General features: G+C 38.8%; 1 protein-coding gene across 1 annotated transcript in view; it reads left to right on the top strand.

Moving 5' to 3' along the window:
• The window catches only part of adgb (androglobin), a 70,441-nt gene that overhangs the window by 34,407 nt on the left and 13,153 nt on the right, over window positions 1–22,881 (top strand). Inside the window, exons 15-27 of the mRNA XM_036582304.1 lie at window positions 4,220–4,397; window positions 4,517–4,580; window positions 4,841–4,951; window positions 5,709–5,817; window positions 6,575–6,707; window positions 9,564–9,678; window positions 10,174–10,338; window positions 12,779–12,923; window positions 13,074–13,199; window positions 18,508–18,601; window positions 20,618–20,749; window positions 20,913–21,066; window positions 21,144–21,331. Coding sequence (XP_036438197.1) covers window positions 4,220–4,397; window positions 4,517–4,580; window positions 4,841–4,951; window positions 5,709–5,817; window positions 6,575–6,707; window positions 9,564–9,678; window positions 10,174–10,338; window positions 12,779–12,923; window positions 13,074–13,199; window positions 18,508–18,601; window positions 20,618–20,749; window positions 20,913–21,066; window positions 21,144–21,331 — 1,714 coding nt within the window. The remainder of the gene's footprint in view (window positions 1–4,219; window positions 4,398–4,516; window positions 4,581–4,840; window positions 4,952–5,708; window positions 5,818–6,574; window positions 6,708–9,563; window positions 9,679–10,173; window positions 10,339–12,778; window positions 12,924–13,073; window positions 13,200–18,507; window positions 18,602–20,617; window positions 20,750–20,912; window positions 21,067–21,143; window positions 21,332–22,881) is intronic.

Raw genomic sequence — 22,881 nt, 5'->3', positions numbered from 1 at the left:
AAACATGAAGCTGGCAAATAGGAAGCCAACTTCAGCCTCGTGTTAAAACTGCAGATAGGATAGTTTGATAGTCTAAATGTCCTTATCAGAAAATCTTACAAGCATTGAAAGAATAATTAGGAAATTTTGATAGCTTAAAGCTTATCGGAGGGAAAGTAGTAATATTACTGAATTAACATAAAAAAACAATAAAACGTTTGAAGACTCTAATGTATGAAGCAATTGAACCTCTCATGGCCACATGGTACCACCTTTTATGTATTGCGCATTTGATATGGTTTTCATATATTTACATTGACTGTATATGTAATGGCTATATAATTATTTTAATGTTGTTTTGCACAGAAAAAGTGCATAGTGCTGCTAATTGTATGTGTAGTTTTCAATATAAAAATTAGTGAGAAGATTTCAGTTTGTATATCAGTAGTTTTTGAACATTTCCAGCACATTTTAACAATAGTGTGATAATATTGATAACCATGATAATTGTGCTGATTATAATCATAATATTACGTTTTCATATTGTTTCATATCTAGATGGAAGAGTTAAAGTGGCAGTAGCTGCACAAAAGTAAAAAGTGGACAAATTAAATACTGATTTGATATTATATTTAATGGTGGCTTCTTTGTAATTTTCTGTTAAATATGTGTTTCCTGCTTTTTTCTGGGACTGAATTATGAATAACTTGTACTTAATAACCTTTTTTTTACTCATATTTTCTCCACAGTTTTGGTCAGACTAGCTAGGTCTTCCCATCAGGCATACCAATGCTATCAATCACACCAATCTGCCCACTCAGAAAGACAGAGGCCAATTATGCTGTCTTGGGCTCCCGGCTATAGATGGCTGTGGTATCACCAGTAATCAAACTCTCTGTTCGGATGATCTCTGAGTTTTGAACAGAACTTTATGTATTTACATAATTAACTGTATGTGAACATAATGGATTACATTCACATTTGATTTACATTCTGTATCACCAGTCTGCACTTGTTTTGAAACCAAGATTTAACAAAAACTTGGCAGAAAATGTAAAGTGATGTTTATTACAACATTAACTTTTCATCAAATTCAAATCAAAATACAATACACAAATGTGCTACCAATTTAAACTTTCAACCGATTGTCTGTGCTTTCTTCAGCAGGCTATGTAAAAAGTCAGAATCAGGTGTACACTGTAACACTGTGTTATGTGTAAATAGAGACTGTTGAGTTGACCCACATCTCTGCCTCGTGAGCCACTGTTTCTCACACAGCTCAGGTCAGGGTGGCATGGACACACCTCAGGCTGTGTCATAACACTCTTTGTGACAGGGCACGTTTACACAGATCAAACCTGATGCTACAATTTAGTTGATGGAGATGCCTGAAATAGAGCTCATCATCACGACTCCATACAGTTTAGAGCCGGGCTGTCACAGCTCCAGTCCTGCAGGGCTACAGCAATTCACAGATCGGTGTTTTGCTCTGACACACCTGATTCCACTCATGAAGTGCCTGGTAATTAGCTGATGAGTTGAACCAGGTGTGTTACGTCAGAGAACACACTAGACTACACTACACACTCATTAATTTTCAGAGCTCCAGAATTAGAGTCTGACACCCCTGGTTTACTGTTTTGTCTGATTTAACACTCTTGATCCAGCTCATCAGGTAATTGTCAAAGCCATTCATGAGTTGGTGTAAGTGTGTTGGAACAAGAAACACACAAAGGTAAGGCATTATGTGGCCTTCCAGGTCTTAAATGGGAATTTCATGGATTGTTCAAAGTTTCTACATAATTTGGCCTTTGAAATGTTAACAAATGTTGGCTCAGATTTCTTTACAGTGGTGGTGATAGGAACCAGGGTCTGTAATGTCTGCAATACAAATGTAGCCATTTTGCTTGCTATCCAAAATAACCAATAATATTGACCTGTTAAATCTGAAAAAATAGGTTTTCTTTGGGTATTATTTTGCCTTACAATGCCCTGCATGTACCTCTATGTGATGAATATATTTTTAATACATTTTAGGCCAAACCTCATCTCAAAACTATCATGAAACAGTGTCAGTCATCAGGTAACTTATTCATAACTATTTTTGTAAAATCTTTCTGTGAGATCTTTCTGTGAGAGCTTTTAGAGATGCTTATCACTTCAGACGTCTGGTTCCTGCCACTGAATAGACTGACAGATTCTGACTTAACCTCCTCAACTCCTTGAGACCACTGGTGGTTCCAAAACGCACGTCGTCATATTCTTCATAACTTTCATATTTCATAAGCTACATTCAAAAAGTGGGTGTTGAATGAGAGCTGTAACTGTCTACTTTCTAGTCAAAGAGAGGGCTAATGTAATTTTAAAACCTTATAATACAAGAAGCTGAACTCACTTTTTTGTCTACTGAAAGTCGACCCATTTTTCCACAAATCTGGGCTATAAACTATAAACAGATGGCGTCTCTTCAGTGATCTGCTCTGTAAAAATTATTTCTATAAAAAAATACAAAGAGTGTCTAGGATTTTTGGCTTTCAACAGTAAATTGTAAGCATATAGCAATATCTGTATGATCATAAAACACATGTTCTGTTAATTTTGAGGGGAGCTTTTACAAAAAAATAAACAAATCAAATAGAAATTTACATTTATTTCATGCAGTTACTGAATAATTTGCCTCACGATTTGGTCTTGTAAATTCAGATGGACAAACCAAAATATCCCCTGAAGAAGTTTCTCTAGCATTTCACATCACTTTGAATGTCTTTGTTGGCATTTTAATGATTGAATGGTTCAGACATTTTGCAAAATCAAGGGAAGTTCAACACCTCTGCTTCATAATGATGCTCTGCCATATCTGAAACAGCTGTGTTCAGTATTATCGTACTTGCATTATAAGCTAATAATTAGTTGCATGTATCATTTCTACTCTAATACTAGGTTAATCATCCAATTGTTTTAATGACATTGCCAGGTAAGGATTATGCCTGTGTCCTGAGATAATTCTTGTCGTCTTTAGCCAACTCTTCCACAAATGTTGTGCTTCATATCTGAGCAGAACACAAAGTTGATGCTCCCGCATTCCAGGATGACAACTGTAGGGTGTCTGTATGTGACTGGTTCAACAGACATGATGGAACACTGAAACACTGACTGGCCAGACCTCAGTCCCAACTCTCAATTTGGAACAGCAGGTGAAATGCTGACATATGCCCAAACTCTGGTTGAAAGGTTTACCCACTCAGTGGAAGAGCAGGCTAGAATGGACAGGAACTCTCAAGAGACTGGTATAATCCTTACCTGACAGGATTGGTGCTGTTATTAAAGCAAGCGGATTCGTTTCCAAGTAATAGAAAATAAATTATGCATGTGACTAATGTTTTGTCCAGGGAGCTTATTTTAAACATATTTCTGCAGTTTGTATTATTCCTGTATTCAGACTGGACTATGTAACTCCTGTGACTAAGCAGTATACCTGAGTTATTATGGAAACTAGGCATAGGGTGTCCAGGGGTGCCATTTAGCACAATTTCTATTTATTATTTTGGCCGATGTGTGTCATTGACATCGTCCTTTGCAAGCATGCACTGGTGGAGATCAGGGTGACCCCTGGAGCGACTTGGCATCAGGCACCTTGCTCAAGGACAGCAGTGGTCAGAGGTCAGAATCCCGGTCTCTGAGTCAGAAAGCCTTTGGGTACCTTTACGTTACATGCCTTATTGCTCAGTTCCGATTATTATTATTTTTTTTGAATTTTTGATCTTTTCACCTTCCCTGTTCACAGCTGAATTTGTAGGTGACCCATATCTGTCATTAGTGTTACACTCCCCTGCCCTGAAAGGACCTACATGCACTCATTTTATCATCCCTGCTGACATGCTGCTGGCAGTGGATTATGACAGTGATATGTGATGTGAAAACAAACACAAAAAAAAATCACATATGACTGTTCTCATTACATCATTTCTGATTGCTATGTATCCAATCTGAGACCACATATTAAAATAGCTGAAGTCTCATTTAAAAAGATTAGATTTTAATGTCCCCACAGCTCTGTACAAATCAGCATAAAATCGGAAATATGCCATTTCAACCCTGTAATGTGAACGTAACGTTGGAGTCCACTGTATTTTACTTTCTCATGTAGAACTCATAAAACCACTCAGAGATTTTATGAGTTCTACATAGAGATCACAGTTAAGATCTCTGTGGCTCTACCCAGCACATTTGTGTTTCTCAGATGCTGAGTCGTTGCCAGTTCCTGACACAGAGAAAGAGAAAGCAGAAGAAAAGGAGAGAGTGCAGACAACTAAAAAGTCGAGTCCTGCCCCGCTGCAGTCCCAGGAGGTGTTTGTGCCGGAAAAGGCCATGCTCCAGGAAACCTGGGTCCACCTGCAGGACTTTCCTAAGTGCTTCCAGTGAGAGTCATTCAGAGAAACATATATTACTTACACTAGGTGATAGCAAATCCCAGGGCAGTCTGTCGGGTCATGTGTGTCATGTTATGTTCATTTGATGTTTTTGTGTGTATTTAAAGGACACTGCTTGTTTTTCACAAGCCAGACGCGTATGCTCATCACTTTCAGAAGTCACAGTTTAAGGTAAAGTTAATTATTGGTCAATGGAGCAGTTATAATGTTGCAGTTATGTTATTAAGTTGTGTTAAAATGAGACCAGAAGTGGCACTGCTTTTGGGGCAGTGCAGGGACATTTTTGAAGTGTTCTTTCTTCACCATATTTTAAAAGAGTTCTACCTGACACTAGCTGGACAATCTGAAGGAGTCTTAGATGGTTTCTGCTTGGACATTTTCTTTCAGTTGTGCCAAAAATAGCCATTTTAATGCATCTGTTTTCTTGCTAGAGCACCATTGCGTCTAGAGCGTCTGCCACTGCTCTGCCAAACACAGTAGGCTCGACCAACTTTGCAGCCTCAGGGAAACTGCCTGACGCTTCTGGAGCTACACAAATGCAGGTACAATGTACATGTACACAAATATGAGAGGCCTTTTAGGTTATATTTCTTGATGTCTCTCACACACATACTATCAGCCCCTCATATGCATATGAATGAGACACATGACACATCAACATCATCACTTTTATGTATATAGCGCCTTTCCCATGCTCAAAGATGCTTTACAATCAGAAACATTTTCCTCTAGGTTCATGGACTTAGTGCAAGTATTGGTCATGTTGGTGTGTCTGAGAGGTTGTGTAGTGCGTGAGATGTCAAGTTTGCCATATGGCCTAAAGGGTCTTTCATAAACTAGTGCACACATTCACACATGCAGACATTTTCACATGCCCTCATATGCACAAAATGTTGACACACATTGACACACTATCAGACACTGGCCCACATATGAAGTGCACACATAAACTGCAGGGTGATTGCTTGGTGGTGGTGCATTGTTTATTATCTTAATGTTGTTTTTGCTCACCTCTCCCTGTTGTGCTGCAATATTGGTGAGCTGTGCTGTTTTATCATAGTCCTCAGAGAGTACTGTAGTTTGATTTAATCTTGGGTAATTACAGTGTAAGTCTGTTTCTGTGTGGTTTTACTGTGTGTGTGTGTGTGTGTGTGTGTGTGTGGACAATAGACCTTGTAATCTTAAGGGACACATCCAAAGACAAAACACATTAATATTTACAGTTTCTATCCCAAAGGACAAAGAAGTTTATCTCTCTCTCTTTCTCAGTTTCTCTTTATTTCGCTGCCTCTCTCTAAGGGTCCGGATGAGAAGGGCTGTCACTTTCTGCTTGTGGATAGCCTGTTACCTACAGAGATTTTCATCTGTTTCTCAGCACTGGTACACTGGGGAGACACCATGAATGAGAGTAAGGCACAGAAACACATTTGCACACATGAAGGTCCATGTTAGAGCCTTAACTGGGCCTGAAATTTGGTCAGACAATTTGCTCATTGTAGCTTTATATATATATATATAATATTTTGCTAAACACATGAAATATTAGCACCCTTTTGGCTGCACTAAACTGCTAAACAGACTCCAGCATGCCACATTAAAAATGTTTTGAGGTAATGAAAGCAATGTAAAAAAAGTAGAATGAAGTAAGGAGAAAACTAAAAAAGGGGAAAATGCATGGTAAAATCTGTTGGAAGTGAGAGATGGGCAGTGAGAAACAGAATGAAATTTGAACCCAACCCCATCCTGACTAATATTTTACAAATGTTGTGAGCACACAGATTTTTCAAGTTCTAGTCTAACTGTGCATCACATATTTAGGGATATCCAAAAGTGTGAGTGGGTGTTTGAAGTAGTGGACGATATGGCAAAAATATCGTATAAGATATTTGCATGCTACATGTATCACATTATTTTGACACACAGATACAAAATTGTGGGCAGAATGGTATTCATTCAGCATTTCATGTACTGCATTGCATTAAATTCAATTAAACATGCTAATTATACTCTCTTTATAATGAAACATGCAGTTGGTCAATGTTCTTCAAGTACTGACAATATCCACTATATGCTCAGAAAAGCGTGTTTATGACAGTATAACAAAATTGACGGAACTGATAAAATATCGTCAAATTGACCACTTCTATGTGTTTGTGTGTGTATAGACAAGGAGTGTGTATCCAGGCCTGGGATTCTGACGGCTGAACCTTTCTCCTGGAAGAGCATTGAAGCCCAGTTTCCTGAGATTCATATCCAGACCACCGCCTGCAAAGCAGAGCTTCTTTCTCTGCCACCAGGGTAATACAGCCCATCATCATAATCTGTGGTCATGATCATTATGATAACTCTAACCATAACATTCGCAGTCATAATCATTAAAAAACTGCAAGCACACTTTAACAAGTCTTCCCATCAGTGGGGTAATAGAGCATGTAACCGTATAGCCGTATTCAAATCCATAACCACAACAATTATTATAATGAAAACCATATCCGTATATAGAACCCTAAGTAAAGATCATGATCATAACTCTAAGTATAACAGTCACACCGTAATAGAAACAGCTAGGCAGATTTCAACACTTCTCTCCCTAGACTGGAATAATACAGCACATAACTATAACTTTACCATAATCCTTCACCATAACAGTCACTTCCATAACCATAACAATGATCACAACCAAACTTATGCCCTAACTATGATCATACCCCTAACCATAAATTATGTATAACCATGATCAAAACAGTAACCACAATTCACCATAACAGTAGCTGTCACACCACAGCCATATGAACACCAGTAAAGTATGCATACTGATCAGTACCTGCAAAGTGGCAGGTCTTGTTTATTGAAACTCCTATGTTACACTGACAAAATTGGTGCATTTACTTTTACTTAAAATGCATACATTATCTTACATTAACACATTACGTTTTGTTTTTCAGTTTACGTACCTTTCCAAAAATGTGATATAGTTTATTCATGTGAAAATTATGTACACATTTGACTGAAGGACAGCTTGCTAACTCTGCATACGCTTGCTGTAGGTTCTGTTCCTGTTAACGAAACCAGGAAGAACCCCACAGAGAGAGAGAGAGAGTGAGAGAAAGAAAGAAAGAGAGAGAGAGATGACCCAATCTGCTATTTCTAGCACTGTAGTGGCCTAAAAGCAGGGGGCCTACATTCAGAGGTTGCATGCTGGGAACAGGCGGATTTATCAGGAGGCGATATAAAGTTGAGGGGGAGGGGGGAAGAGTGGTTGACTGCTGGCCTGCTGACTGCTGACATGACTTTTGCCTCCCTACGTGAGGACAAGGAAAACCAAAATGCAGTTTTTATTAGCTAATCTTGGCTCTATGCCAACCATGTTCCTGCCAGTTATGCTGTATTTCAAGGGTGTTTCCTTGTTATGATCCCATCTCTAACTTTGTAGCCTTTCCTCTCTTTCCTTATTTTTCTCTGTGCACTTTGAAGTTCTGTGGATGCTTGAGCAGTTGCTAGACTGGGCAGGATCACAAGGGAAAATATGCACAGTGCATCTTCTCTGCTGATCTGGCAACCCCTGCCAACATCATGAACCTCTGTTTTATTTTAATTTTTTTTGCTGTAGCTTCACAGTGGGTGAGCTACAACTGTAGTTCAAGCAACAGGCCAACCATATACAGAAAAAAAAAATGTAAAATAGTCCTGCACATATTTACTAATATCTATCTATCTATCTATCTATCTATCTATCTATCTATCTGTAGTTATAGTATCTAAAGTCAAGTTCATCAAACATCAACTCTTTTCTGGACTGTATTGGATTCATGTCACCTATTAACATGAATATAAGCCCATTCTTAATTATGAAGACTGTTAGGGAGGAAAGCTTCTACTGTAACTGTAATATTATTATTGATCATTAAGCTCATTTGTCAGTTATGTAGAGGAGTGTGTATATTTATGTTGGTTAAACGGATCAATGTAGACTACACAGTTTTTTTGTGATTAGCTAATGCCATATTTTCCATGTCCACAGTTGACTCATACTCTACAGTACTGTGCAAATAGCAGAGACCACCCTTTTTTATTTATTTAATATTCAGTCAAAATGTAGTACAAGTAATTAAATTTTCACCATCAGCAAAAAAACAGAAAACAACAGCCCGAACAACTAAATCTAATCTTTTTTAGTATTTAATATGTCCACCCTTTGCCTTTCATTTAGGAGAAGTGCATTCAGTTTTTCAAAGAAATATGCAGGGACATTTTTCCATATCTCCACAGTCGAGTCTTAGAAGTTCTGCTTCTCACAATCCAAGTAATGGCAATTACAAATTTAGACTTAGTCCACCATGTAATCTTCTCAGAAATATCTCCTTTAGCATTTTAGATGCACACAGAGAAATACATTTACAAAGCAGTGTGTGTTTGGGTAAGTGCGTGTGTGAATGTTAATGTCTCTTTGAAGGGGAACATAATGTCAGTGACACCTTTGGGAACAGCTTTTGTCGGGAGGGTTTAAGATTGGGAAGATGGAGAGTTAAAATTGTAGTAAGGTGCTTTTTTCTGACACTAAAATATTAATAAATTGTACTTACCATTACATTAACTCACCATTAGAAATGAAATAAAAGGCATTTGCACAGTACTGTTTGTTCCGTCCAAATAAGCATTCTGTTTTTTCACCATTTCACCACCACTTCCCTTTAACAGATAATTTTAAATTCTGTTAAGCTGTGCTGTTATCACAGAATCTGTGCTTTGTGAGCTTGATGTGTTTTATGGCTAAATAGGACAAAACAGAGTAACTGAGCTGTGTGTCATACATGAGGCTCATACATGACTTGTACATTACAAGATGGTACATTAATCCTTTTCAATTTTATTTATTTCCTCCTTTTTGGAATTGTTTCAGACTGTTAATGTTAAGCTGTGGTTCTTTTGAAGAGTGCTCTGTACAGCAGCAATCCAGGACAGAAGCACAAAAGACATTTGGCTAGCTTTTAGTGGTTGATTAGATTATATTTCAATTTAGTATGATTTGTGTAACGTCTGAAACAGTATGATTTAATATTAAATATTAAAGAACCATCTGAATCCTCATCTCTCTCTCTCTCTCTCTTCTCTCTCTCTCTCTCTCTCTCTCTCTTGCTCTGTCACTCGCACCAGACGTCACCTTTTTTGTATCCACACGAGGGCACTGTTAGGTTTCCACCTACAGCTATACAGCATGACCTCTTTCGTGTTTGGTGAAGAGGACGTAGTGATGCCCCACCTTGATAAGGTATCCATATGTGCTCTAGTTGAGATGTATTAGAAATTCTAATATAACATATACCATATTCTTCCATCCAGTGGGACAGTCTGTATTATATATCGCCCTTATGCCTATTTAAGTTGTGCTCACAGAGGCATGTTTAATGATTATTCGATTACACTTAAGTAACTTAACATTACTTGATTAAAATTATTTTGAATGAGATTTGCCCTCTTGAAGTGGCAGTAATCAGATGAGATATATTTTAAACTGTCCTGTTTCTACTTATTAAGTGTTTTGTAATCCTTGAAATGCTATGCATGGTTTGTTATTGTTCAGTCCATTGTTGTTGCTTGACCATTTCTGTATGAACTCAGTTACACACCAGTATAATCAGAACATTACCCAGTTACAAATATTGATAAAGACAGTTCTACTGAACTTCTTATAACTTCAGAGTTAGCCATTTGAATTGTCTTTCACTCTCTCTTTCTCCTCCTTTTTCTCTCTTCCTCTCTGTAGGAGAGTTTGAGATTCTGTGAGCAGGCTCTATTGATTCTTAAAGTTCTAGGTGGAGTGGTCAGCTCTTTCTCTGACCCACAAGAACTGCCATCAGCCACCAGGGCGCTGGAGGAGGCCATCTGCCTGCCATCACACAGCAAAGTGGCAAACAGAGAGCACTGGAGGGTGTGTGACACTACAAACACACACACAACCACACTCACACACACACTCATACACACACACACATATATATATACATATATATATAAGAAGGAAACCCCAAATTGTTGAGCAGCTGAAATCCTATACCAAGCAAGAATGGGTAAATATTTCACTTTCAAAACTGTAGCAGTCGGTCTCCTCAGTTCCCAAATGCTTACAGAGTGCTGTTAAAAGAAGAGGTGATGCAACACCGTTGTAAACATGCCCCTGTTCCAACTTTTTTGAAATGTGTTGCTGGCATTAAATTCAAAATGGGCATATATTAAAAAAAACAATACATTTTCTCATTTTCAACATTTAATATCTTGAACTATTTTCAATTAAACATAGGGTTTACATGATTTGCACATCATTGCATTCCGCTAACATTTTGCACAGCATCCCAACCTTTTTGGAAACAGGGTTGTGTAAATATAAAATTACAAACGTTTATGTAATTACACAACACAAGTGTTTACTTCCTCCCCACCCCACATCCCCCAAGCCAAGTATGACTCTCCACAATCATAACTGGTAAATTGCTGTTACGTAATTAGTTAAATGGAGATCACCTGTTTGCAGTCAATGGGGTTCCAAGTGATTGTAGCATAAATACACCTGTACCTGGAAGGTCTCATGTCTAATAAGTCAGTATCATTGCATAAGCCACACCACGAGGAGAAATGAACTAAGCGACATGGTGATTGAAACACACAAGTCAGGGAATGGATACAAATATATTTCCCAGTCACTGTATATTCCTTGGAGTACCGTTAAATCAACCATCAAGAAATGGAAGGAGTATGGCACAGCTGTAAATCCGCCAAGAACAGGCTGTCCACAAGAGCTGCAAGAGTGACCGTGCAAAAAGGAAACTAGTGAGCGAGGCCACCAAGAGACCTCTGAAAGAGTTACAAACCTCAGTGGCTGAGAATGTAGAGATGGGTACTTCACCAGTCACAGCTTCAGGGGTGAGTGGCAAAAAAAAAAGCCACTGTTAAATAAAACTCACATGACCTCTTGGCTAGAATTTGCCAGAAGGCGCTTGGAAGACTCTGAAGGTAGCTAGAAGAAGGGTCTATTGTCTGATGAGGCCAAAATTGAGCTTTTTGGCCATCAGACAGATTGCATGTCATTATTATCCTGAACACAGCATCCTCACCGTGAAGCATGGTGATTGCAGCACCATGCTGTGGGGATGCTTCTCTGCAGCAGACCCTGGAAGGCTTGTGAGTGTAGAGGGTAGAATGAATGCAGCAAAATAAACTCCTGGAGGAAAACCTTTTGCAGTCTTCAAGACTTGTCTTCAAGCACAGCAATGACCCCAAACATACAGTCAAAGCTACACAGGAATGGCTTAAAAACAGCAATCTTAATGTCCTGGAGTCCATATCTCAGTCCAGGAGAGAATTTGTGGCTGAACTTGAAAAAGGCTGTTCACTCACAAAGCACATGCAACCTGACAGAGCTTGAGAGTTTTGCAAAGAGGACTAGGGCAAAATTGTAGTGTCCCAATGTACACAGTTGATAGGGACCTATACACACAGACTGTGATTGCTGCCAAAGGTGCATCAACTAAATACAGACTTGACAGGTGATGCTTATACAATGTTTATGCAGTCACATCCTTTGTTTTTCCATATTTGTAATTTATTTAAAACATTTTGCAAAGATTTGTTTTCACTTTGAGAATAGAGAGTCTGTATCAGTGTCAAACACTGTTATTCAATGTTCCATGAAAATGAAACATGAAAACTTCCAAGGCACTGGAATTTTTTGTTTTATAGGCAGTGTATCTACAGTACTATGCCAAAGTCTTAGGCACCTGAGAAATTAAATTTAAAAACTTACTTATCTGGGCAGCAAAAATAATTTATTTCATCTGAAAAAAACCCATTAATATTAGAATAAATACAAATTACATTAATATGATAAGTCATTTATAAAAATGATTTTATATGTGTGTATGTGCTTACCCATTTCAAAACCTCTCCTTGATGAAGCCCAGTATTATTTGTAGTTAGTTGTGGTTTGGCTCAATCAAAGCTTCATTAAATGAAATTAAGTTAGGTGTGCCGGTGATGGAATTTAACAAATCCAGAAGATGGCTTGAGAAAATCAAGGGAAATTCTGGAACCAAACCTTGGTTCTCCTAATCTTCTAGCTAGCTCAAAAGATATCAAGTACTTTTTGTAAACAAAATGTTCTTTTTACTTCTTACTGCATTCGTGTTTGTTTGCATTTATTCTGATGTTACAAGGTATTTTTATAAGCAAAAGCACTTATTGCCTTGATGATTGGTTTTAAACAATTCTCTCATGCATGCACGTACATGCTCACATAAACACAGACACACACACTCTTAAATACACAGACACACAGTGTGTCAGGGGGTTTTATTGTTGTTTGTTTTGCTCTGCAGGTTTTTAATGAAGCGGTGTGTCATATGTTCTGCTCCGTGCTGGGGCGTAAGTTAACCTCTGAAGAGATGTTTGCAGTGCAGGCCCTGACTAGAGACCCTGCGCTCAATTGCAGCAGCACAAAGGACACACAAGACACGCTTTCAAGTATGTGTGTGTGTGTGTGTGTTTATCAAGGACCTCCCAGAGGAATTTAGTATTGTCCCGCTTTCCTAGCAGCCTGTGTGAGGGCTCATGTGTGCTAGTGTACTTGCATGTTTGTGTGTACATATTTGTGTGTGTTGTGTGTGTGTGTAGCAGATGGTGCTCCAGGGGGCTGGATCGGTAGGCAGGCCACAGAGCAGGAGAAGCAGGCGGCCACCATCCTGCAGGCTGGCTGGAAGGGCTACCTGGTGAGAGAAATCATCAGTGCTGCCAGACCAGGTAACACATTGCTGCCCCCTTTAACCAGCCCCCAGAGACTTAATCTAACCTGCACATTCAGCAAGACACACTCGGATGTTACAAGAGCAGACTTCGTGTAAACGAGAATACATTGTGTTCTCACTACTCCTGAACAAATGAAAAACTAGCTAGATTGTTTGAAACTTATAGAATATGGCATCATGTTAAAATTGTTTTTAAATGACTGAAAATATTGATTCCAAACTATTGTTGTATACATACACAATGATGGACTTTGAGTTGCTTGTGCATTTACGCAAGGTGTTATATGAAAAAATATCTGTAGTAAAAAATAATTAGATCGAAAATGAATAGAGAATGTCTTGGCGAGACCAGTGGTGCTCAGTGGTTAATGATTATAGGTTTGAGTCAGTTTAACGTTCGGCCAGAAAATGAGGCTCTGCTGACTGTAATTTCAGTCATTCCCGTCACCGGCTGCCAAATAGGAACCCCATTGGCCCTTAGGGCGTTTTCTGTTCCAGACCTTCTGTTCTAGGCTTTTAGATGTCTAAATGTTTCTCTTGTAACACAACTAACCCTGACGTCAGGGTTAATGGTTAATTTGATCAGAGACTGCAGAGGGTCCTCTTGGTTTCTCCTGCAGTGTGTGCTTCTGTGTGTGTGTGTTTGTGTGCGCGAGCACACGTGTGCTCAGGCCCTCCAGCTCACACTTATCAATGAAGCTGCCAATCACTCTAAGTGAGCATGACAGGCCAGAGAATAACACGCGTCTCCTTCTCCATCTTCATCTCCCCTTCCATCTGGATCTATCCCTCCCAGCATCTCTTCTTCCCCTCACTGACAAGCTGATGGATGGAAAGAGAGAGGGAGAATCAAAACAGATAGAGGAAGGAGAGGAAAAAACCTATTTAAAAATAGGAACAGATAGCACTGACAAATTAGAGGGAAGTGACAGAGAGAGAGAGAGAAAGAGAAGGAGAGGGAGGGAGGGAGCGCACAACAGAGTCTATTAATTTCAGACAGCCATAGGCAGACTTCTCATCCAGGAACCACAGTTTCAGCTCAGTGCATGTGGGAACTACACCAAGCCCTAAAATCAAGACAATTCAATCCAACCAAGCAACCAGGCTAAATGCAGTCCAATTTAAATATTTTCCCAGAATATGTCATTCATCAGTCTGAATTCATCGTTCTTGTGTAGATGAACATCACTGTTAGAATCAAGGCTTTAAATGTGTCATTCAAATGGCAGCGTGACTCATTTCATAAGCTCACAAGCAGTGCAAAGATGTCAGTGTCTTTTCGAGAGATTTCGCTTTCAAGGCACTCAGCTTGAGTCAAGTGGACGGTGACACTGCAACTTCACCATTGCTGATACTGCCATCCAGATTGTTTCTGAAAAGTACTGTGCTCAGATATTACCATAAAAAGGGAGAGAGAGAGAAAGCTCAGTTGTATTCAGTGGTTAAGTAGGAATTCCGCCAATTCTTTGAATATTTCTCCATAATTAAATCGTTAACATATGAAGAAACTTATTCAGAGTGGTTAAATGTGAATGCTCCATTCTGGAGAAATTTACCAAGTCAAAACTGTGTACCATGATGGTGATAGGCGCCTGAAGTGTTTAATGCTAAATCACAGGAAGGTATTACATGAAATAGTTGTAAATATGTTGTGCGATGAAGTCTGAGTAATTGTTTTTTACGATAGTTTTGAGATGTTTTTTTTAAGGTTTTTTAATACATTCAGGGTGGACAGATACAACCCCCAAATCAGAAAAGGATGATGGGATGATGTGGAAAATGCAAATATAAAAGCAGTGATCTCTAAAATTTACTTTGACTTGTATTTTATTGCAGATAGTATGAACAGAAGATACACTATATTGCCAAAAGTATTCGCCCGTCTGCCTTCACACGCATATGAACTTGAGTGACATCCCATTCTTAATCCATAGGGTTTAATATGATGTCGGCCCACCCTTTGCAGCTATAACAGCTTCAACTCTTCTGGGAAGGCTTTCCACAAGGTTTAGGAGTGTGTTTATGGGAATGTTTGACCATTCTTCCAAAAGTGCATTTGTGAGGTCAGACACTGATGTTGGACGAGAAGGCCTGACTCGCAGTCTCCGCTCTAATTCATCCCAAAGGTGTTCTATCGGGTTGAGGTCAGGACTCTGTGCAGGCCAGTCAAGTTCTTGCACACCAAACTCGCTCATCCATGTCTTTATGGACCTTGCTTTGTGCACTGGTGCGCAGTCATGTTGGAACAGGAAGGGGTCGTCCTCAAACTGTTCCCACAAAAGTTGGGAGCAAGAAATTGTCCAAAATCTCTTGGTCTGCTGAAGCATTAAGAGTTCCTTTCACTGGAACTAAGGGGCCAAGCCCAACTCCTGAAAAACAACCCCACACCATAATCCCCCCTCCACCAAACTTTACACTTGGCACAATGCAGTCAGACAAGTACCGTTCTCCTGGCAACCGCCAAACCCAGACTCGTCCACTGGATTTCCATGGAGAAGCGTGATTCGTCACTCCAGAGAACACGTCTCCACTGCTCTAGAGTCCAGTGGCGGCGCTTTACACCACTGCATTCGACGCTTTGCATTGCGCTTGGTGACGTAAGACTTGGATGCAGCTGCTCGGCCGTGGAAACCCATTCCATGAAGCTCTCTATGCCCTGTTCTTGAGCTAATCTGAAGGCCACATGAAGTTTGGAGGTCTGTAGCGATCGACTCTGCAGACAGTTGCCGACCTCTGCGCACTGTGCGCCTCAGCATCCACTGACCCCGCTCTGTCATTTTACGTGGCCTACCACTTCGTAGCTGTTGTTCCCAATCGCTTCCACTTTGTTGTAATACCACTGACAGTTGACTGTGGAATATTTAGTAGCGAGGAAATTTCACGACTTCGCTTGTGGCATCCGATCACGGTACCACGCTGGAATTCACTGAGCTCCTGAGAGCGACCCATTCTTTCACTAATGTTTGTAGAAGCAGTCTGCATGGCTAGGTGCTCGGTTTTATACACCTGTGGCCTTGGAAGTGATTGGAACACCTGAATTCAATGATTTGGATGGGTGAGTGAATACTTCTGGCAATATAGTGTAGTTCACATTTTGTCTGGTCAGCTTCGTTTCATTTGTAAATATACATCTGTTCCTGCCATTCAGACCTGCAGTACATTCCAAAAAAGTTGGGACGGGGGCAGGTTAGTGCTAGCAATGAGGTAAAATAATTAAATAAGTAAATAATGATATGATTTGCAACAGGTGATGCCAACAGGTGACTGTAACCATGATTTGGTACAATAGCAGCATATAGAAAAGGCTTAGTCTTTTAGGAGCAAAGCTGGGCCAAGAATCGCCAGTTCGCCAACAAGTGCATGTGAAAATTATTGAAATGTTTAAAAACAATGTTCCTGAAAGAAAGATATGAAGGGATCTGCACACTTTACAAAGGCATGGCTGCGGAAGAAAAGGAGCGGGTGCTGGACTGGCCTGCCTGCAGTCCTGACATATCCCCAGTAGAGACTGTGTGGCTCATTTTAAAACATAAAATGCATCAACAAAGACCCTGTACTGTTGCACACCTTAAAATTTGCAGCAAGAACGGGACAAAGTTACAACTGAAATGCTTCAACACTTGGTGTCTTCAGTTCCTAAACATCTTTTAAGGGTTGTGAAAAGGAATGGCAGCTTTACAAAAGGGAAAATGTTTTCCCAACTTTTTTTGAAATATGTTCCATGAGTAAAACTAAAGTGTTTATTTTGAAAAAACGATAAACCTCATGATGTAAAACATCAAATAAAGTGCTGTTATATTGTTTTCGATGTAAAGAAGGTCAGAAATAATTTTAACTGTTTTCAGCTATAACTATAATTTAACATACCATACCTACTTTTTTTGATTTGGGATTGTGCATGCAGGGCAGTTCTAAAGCAAATTAGTAAAGAAAGAATATGTTTTTTTCATAGCTACCTTACCTACCATACTTATTTATTTTTACATGACATATAAAACATGGCATACTTTTATATGTTCACTGTTCATTTTCAGTAGTAAATAAAATGGTGCTAATAAAATAAAATTTGCTATGTAGACATCTCAACCCATTATTTGTATCACTGGGCTGGTAAGATTCTCTTTAATTCACACCAAACAGTCTGAATGATGTTTTTACATCTTAAAGATCTAATTATGCAGGAACTTGATTGTGAATAAAGATTATGAGTTTGGCAAGGACAGACAAAAAGCCTGTGTTTTTTGCATTTGCATTACAATTGCAATTGCATTCAGTTCAGAATTACATTTACAAATAAGGTTACTTCCAGATGTTTTTGAAAGGAAGATTTATGGGATATTAACTCAAGGAATAATGGACATAAAGAACAGAAGCTAATACAGAAAATGAAACCACAGATGGTGTACAGATGATATTGAACAAAAATGAGCACTTTTCAAAAATAAGCATAAAAATAAGCGAGTAAATTGAAAAAAAACAAATAAGAGCTTTTGAGGAAAATTCTCAAATTATCGGTTTAGAGAGGCCTACAGGAAAGAGGAATTTAAAAGAGATCTTTTTTCATTTCTCTGTAGTTTCTCTTAGACAATGAGATCAATAGAAAAATATGACAGCTGCTGCTCATGATTGTCCTGAGCAAAAAAGCATAGTAGTCTCACGTGTCTCCTCTTAAGTTTTACTAGAGATGTCAATAGTCAGATTTGCCCAAGACATAATGCCCGTGTTTATCTGCAACTGAAAGCAGGAGCTCCATTTCTCATTGAAGCCTAAGAACATTCTCAGTTTTGATTGTGTGAATAACTACTATAATTTTTATCAGGCAGAAGTGCCTCATGTCTCCTTTTTGTCTAGTGCTGTTTTAGGAGAAACATCTGTGGCAAACTTGATGAAGAAATTAAACATAATAAGAATCACGTTAAAGATCAAAATGTTTCTCAGGGAAACCATATTTATCAAAATCTGATTTTACATGAATTTTTGATGTGAGGTAAGGTGGGTGTTTCAGAAAGCCATAAATTTAGACAGGGAACCTGAGGAGCAGACCAAAAAATACACTGCACTTTTTTACAATGCAGACCAACAAGGTAGGCAGGCTCTTTTTAATGAGTTCTGTGAATTGAATTAGTGAGAGATATTTCTCATTCCTGCCTTTTTATCCAGGATACTGCCAAATATGATGTATCTAAGACTGTTTATAACTTCAAGGTGTATGGTCTGTTTTTATTATTATTTTTTTTTATGAATACATAATGCTGTTTTTGTATGGTACATGTGCGTGTGCATTCCTGCATGTGTGCATTCAGGCTCTGAGGAGAATCTGAAAGTTGCTCAGACTCTGCTGAAAATGTGGGCTTCTGTGGAATTGGATGTCGAGAAACATGCTGTGTCTTTACTGAGGTAAATTGCTCTTTTGAAAGAATGCTGTTACTCTGTATTCCCCTCTTTCAAATTCTCTTTCTCAGGGTAGTACCACCTGCCATGTCCTGTGTGTAAAGGCGTTTTTCTACTACACAAAGTACCGGAACCTTGGGCACCAGAGAACTGAAACTGCTTTTTCTATTGGCAATCAGTCAAGATTCCAGTTTTAGCTCTGTTCACTACTGACTTTTTAAGACAAGAAACACAGCTGCCATTTTTATAACGATTTAACAGAACATCGTTCTGTGAAGGAATTAAAGGCGATTTCGACCCTTTAAAATCTGCAGAAATAAATCTGTAAGATGTAAACAAAGTCATTCCAAATGATGTAAGGTGAAATGATCTGTTCTAAAGAAACTTATCAAATCTTTTTTTTTTTTTACAACAGCAGTGATGGGAACCAGATGTCTGAAGCATTTGATTGATGGCTCCACAAGCTACCTCACCATCTTTAACTTTACAACACACGTCTGTGTTCACTAGTTGTTTTGAATTGTAAATGGCATGACTATATTTGAGGTGCAAACATTAAGACCACTGGTTCCTACCACCACCACCATTGTAAATTAATCCGGTCAGTAAGTTTCAATACAACGCACCCTTTCACATCAAATGTAAACGATGTCTCAGGCATGAGGCAGTGTATTCACAACTATTTAATGATTTGGATATTTGGTTCCTATCACTACCGCTGTGAACAATTCTGACAGGCACATTTCACATAAAAGTCGGCAATTGAATTGTGCAAGAATTTTGAAAAACTCCACAGTTTTTAGATTTCACAACCACATGTTAGCATTGCAGACTAACAGAGTGTGATTTTTCTGTTAGTTTGAGGCAGACACCTTTATTTTAATAAAAGAAAGATGAAACAACATGTAAGACATGTCTAGAAACTCAGGAAAACAACAGAAGAACTTTTACAGGTACATTGTCACAACACAACTTTTACTGCTACTATATAGGCGGTAGTCTACTTAGCCCTGTAGTTTTGCAAGCCAGACTTCTGACCAGCTATATTAATGCTTCAGTTAATGCTTCAATTAGAAGGAAGGGTAAAACAAAATCCTGATAATTGTGGCCAACGAAGCAAAATATATATTAGACAGCTCATGTTCTTGGTGATGGTTGAAGTTAAACTTTTGGTAGCCGTTTGACGCTGCTAAAAGAAATCCTTTTGCAATACGTTTGTAGACATGCTTTCTAATATGTACACCTGCCTCAGCCATTTTATCAGGCATATGTACCATATAGTTGCACTTTGTTGGTTTACAGTTATTGACTGTAGGACATCTGTTGCCCAATTTACTGTATCTCTCCCTCTTTATCTTTGCAATGGGACCACCATAGGACCATTGTTGACCAGACATCATTCGTTGTGCTGGTATACGTGTATCAGGCACAGCAGTGTAGTTTTTAAACCCTGCACACACAAACTAGCCACTTTTTTAGAAAGACTTTATTGGTATGTCTTTTGTAATTGGAGACTGTAGTCTATCTTTTTCCACAACTTTTGTTAGTTTTCCTCTGTTTTTTCATTAGTCGTCAGTTTCCGACCACAGAAGCACTGTTGGCTAGATAACCTAGTAACCTAGTAGTGACCCTGAAGTGTCTAATAAACCTAGCAACACAGCTACACCTGATACATTTGGACCAGCAGAACACTGACTAACATGACATTACTGTGTTGGTATCGCTGCTGTGCTGAGAATGATTCACCACTTAAATTATGTCTGACCAATGGCTGACAAATCGTTCATAGCAACATAGGTTCTGTAGTCAGTAATTGTATCCCTTAAGAGTACATATATATCAACAGTGTCCAATCAGGTGTGTTTCTGCTTGTTTGCAATGAAAACCTGCAGCCACACCGGCCCTTTGCAGATAAGATTGGACACCCGTCATCTATACAATAGGTGTACTTGATAAAACAGCCAATGAGGTAGGTACAAGGTGTAAAAAATAAACAACTGTATGTGTGTGTTCTTTCTGTAGGTACATGATCATTAATAATGAACGAACGATGGAGTTATTTCCTTGCAGAGAGGATGAGTGGACCAGAATAACCTTTGTTGACTACTCTGTTCCTGTCCCTGATATATCCAACTCCTGGATGCTGCTCTTTAGGTGAAAACTAAAATACTTGCATCATTATTTAGTAACATTTCAGTATCATAAATATTAAGATGAACATGACATTAGATGCAGTGTATGCTACATAACATACAATGCTTTTCTTAAAAGTGTTTCTGTGTTTATGTTAGGTTTTTTTTTTTGTATCTGCTTATAGGGAGGTGTTCCATGTTCCTAAAGCTATGCTCCTGGTGGCTAAAATATACTCTCCCCTTCCTGCCTGCATTCTGCATGTCATCGACAATGATACTGGAGAAGAATTACCTAGAGTTTTCCATAGAGTCGAGCCATATGTATACACCCCGAATAAGGTATGTGTAATTATTCACATGTATGTGTGTATGTGTAGTTGCTGTATAGATATGTATTTATTGCATACTCTTCCTAGGCTGGCTACACGTTTTTGGCAGAGGCGCATACTGGGGACATGCCAGTAGTAGATGGGAAGTGGCGACTGCGACTGATTGGTTCCCGAGAGCCACTGCCCCAACTGGCCAGAGAGACACTGGCCACTAACTTCTCAGTGAAGGAGTTCAAAGATTACTACATCCCTAACGAGAAGAACATTATCTGCAGGTCTGCACACATACACTTAGACTATACGCTAAAATTTGTAGACTCTTGCAGCTGCAGTAACAGCCTTTAGTCTTCTTGGAAGGCTTCACACAAGATGGTGGAACATTGCTGTGAAAATTTGATTGGATTGACCCACAAGAGCATTAGTGAGGTCAGGTGCTGATGTTGGATAATTACAAACCCAATTAAAAAAAAGTTGGGATGGTATGTGAATTGCATTTCATGCACTGTCATAACTTTTTTTTTTAAATCAAAGTGGTAAGCAGTGAAGCTTTGATTTAACACTTTAATCTGTATTTTATCAAAAAAAGAGAAGATATTTAATGTTTTATATTACCAACTTTACAATTTTTCATAAATATACATTCATCCTGAAATTGATGCCTGCAGCACATCACAAAAAAAGTTGAGACAAGGGCAACTAAAGAGTGGGAACACTGTTAAATTTTAAATTATGTAATCATGCTTGGATTTAAAAGGAGCACCCAGGAAAGGCCTAGTCCTGTGTGAGCAAGGGTGGGTCGAGGCTCGCCACTTCACCAAAAAATGCGCCAGCAGATGACTGTTTAAGATTATCTGTGAAAGCACCGTTATTGATGAATGATCTAAACACATTTTGGAGCAACAGATGCTGCCTTTTAGATGACATCTTTTTAATAAATGTCCACACTTATTTCAACGTGACAGCAGCAAGTAACATTCTGCACGTTTACAACAGCATGGCTGCATAAACAGAGGATGCGGGTGCTAGACTGATTTGCCTGTCTCCATTTGAAAATCGGGCAGAACTGTAGAAGGTTATGTAACACACTGATAAACATGCTCCTGTCCCAACTTTTTTGCAACTTGCTGAAGCTGTCATTTTTGGAATGAGCATATATTTACAAAAACATTAAAGTTCATAAAATAAAACATCAAATATTGTGTTTTTGTACAGTTTTCAATAGTTTAACAGAATTTACCAATTACTGCTTTCTATTTTTATTGGCATTGCACATACTGTGTCAACTGTTTTTGGAACTGGGTTTGGAGTTCTGGATGCACCATTTAAATTCTTCCCAGAGGTGTTTTATCACTATGGTGCTCTATCACTTGAGAAAATGCTATTTCTCTGCTTAACAGCCCAATGCTAGGGAGCTTTTGACCCCTTTTGCTGATGCTTAACATTGGGAATGGTGAACTTAGGCTCCAGTGCATTCCATACTATTGGCAATACTTTTCTATGGGGGTCATGGACAATAAATAAGCCTCTTTTACAAATGCCTACAAGATGCTTATTAGAACATCCAGCTAACACCTGCTCTTTAGTCAAAACTGTGTTATACAGACTATAAGACTCCAGTTGGTCGACTGACTTCTCCGAATGTGTATATTGCATAATTGACTGTAAAAAGTATGGTAGCAGAGTCAGATAATTCTATAAAAGAGGAGTCCTTAACAAATTCTCTGCTGATTGTCAGTAAGCACTTGGAAGTCTAGTGTAATCTGTATTTTCTGCACTTAACATTATATGCTTGTGTGCAGAATGTAATGGCAAAGCAGCATGATAT

The sequence above is a fragment of the Colossoma macropomum genome, unplaced genomic scaffold (genome assembly GCF_904425465.1).
Source record: "Colossoma macropomum unplaced genomic scaffold, Colossoma_macropomum, whole genome shotgun sequence".
Lineage (NCBI taxonomy): Eukaryota > Metazoa > Chordata > Actinopteri > Characiformes > Serrasalmidae > Colossoma > Colossoma macropomum.
This window is presented reverse-complemented; position numbering and strand designations above follow the sequence as displayed.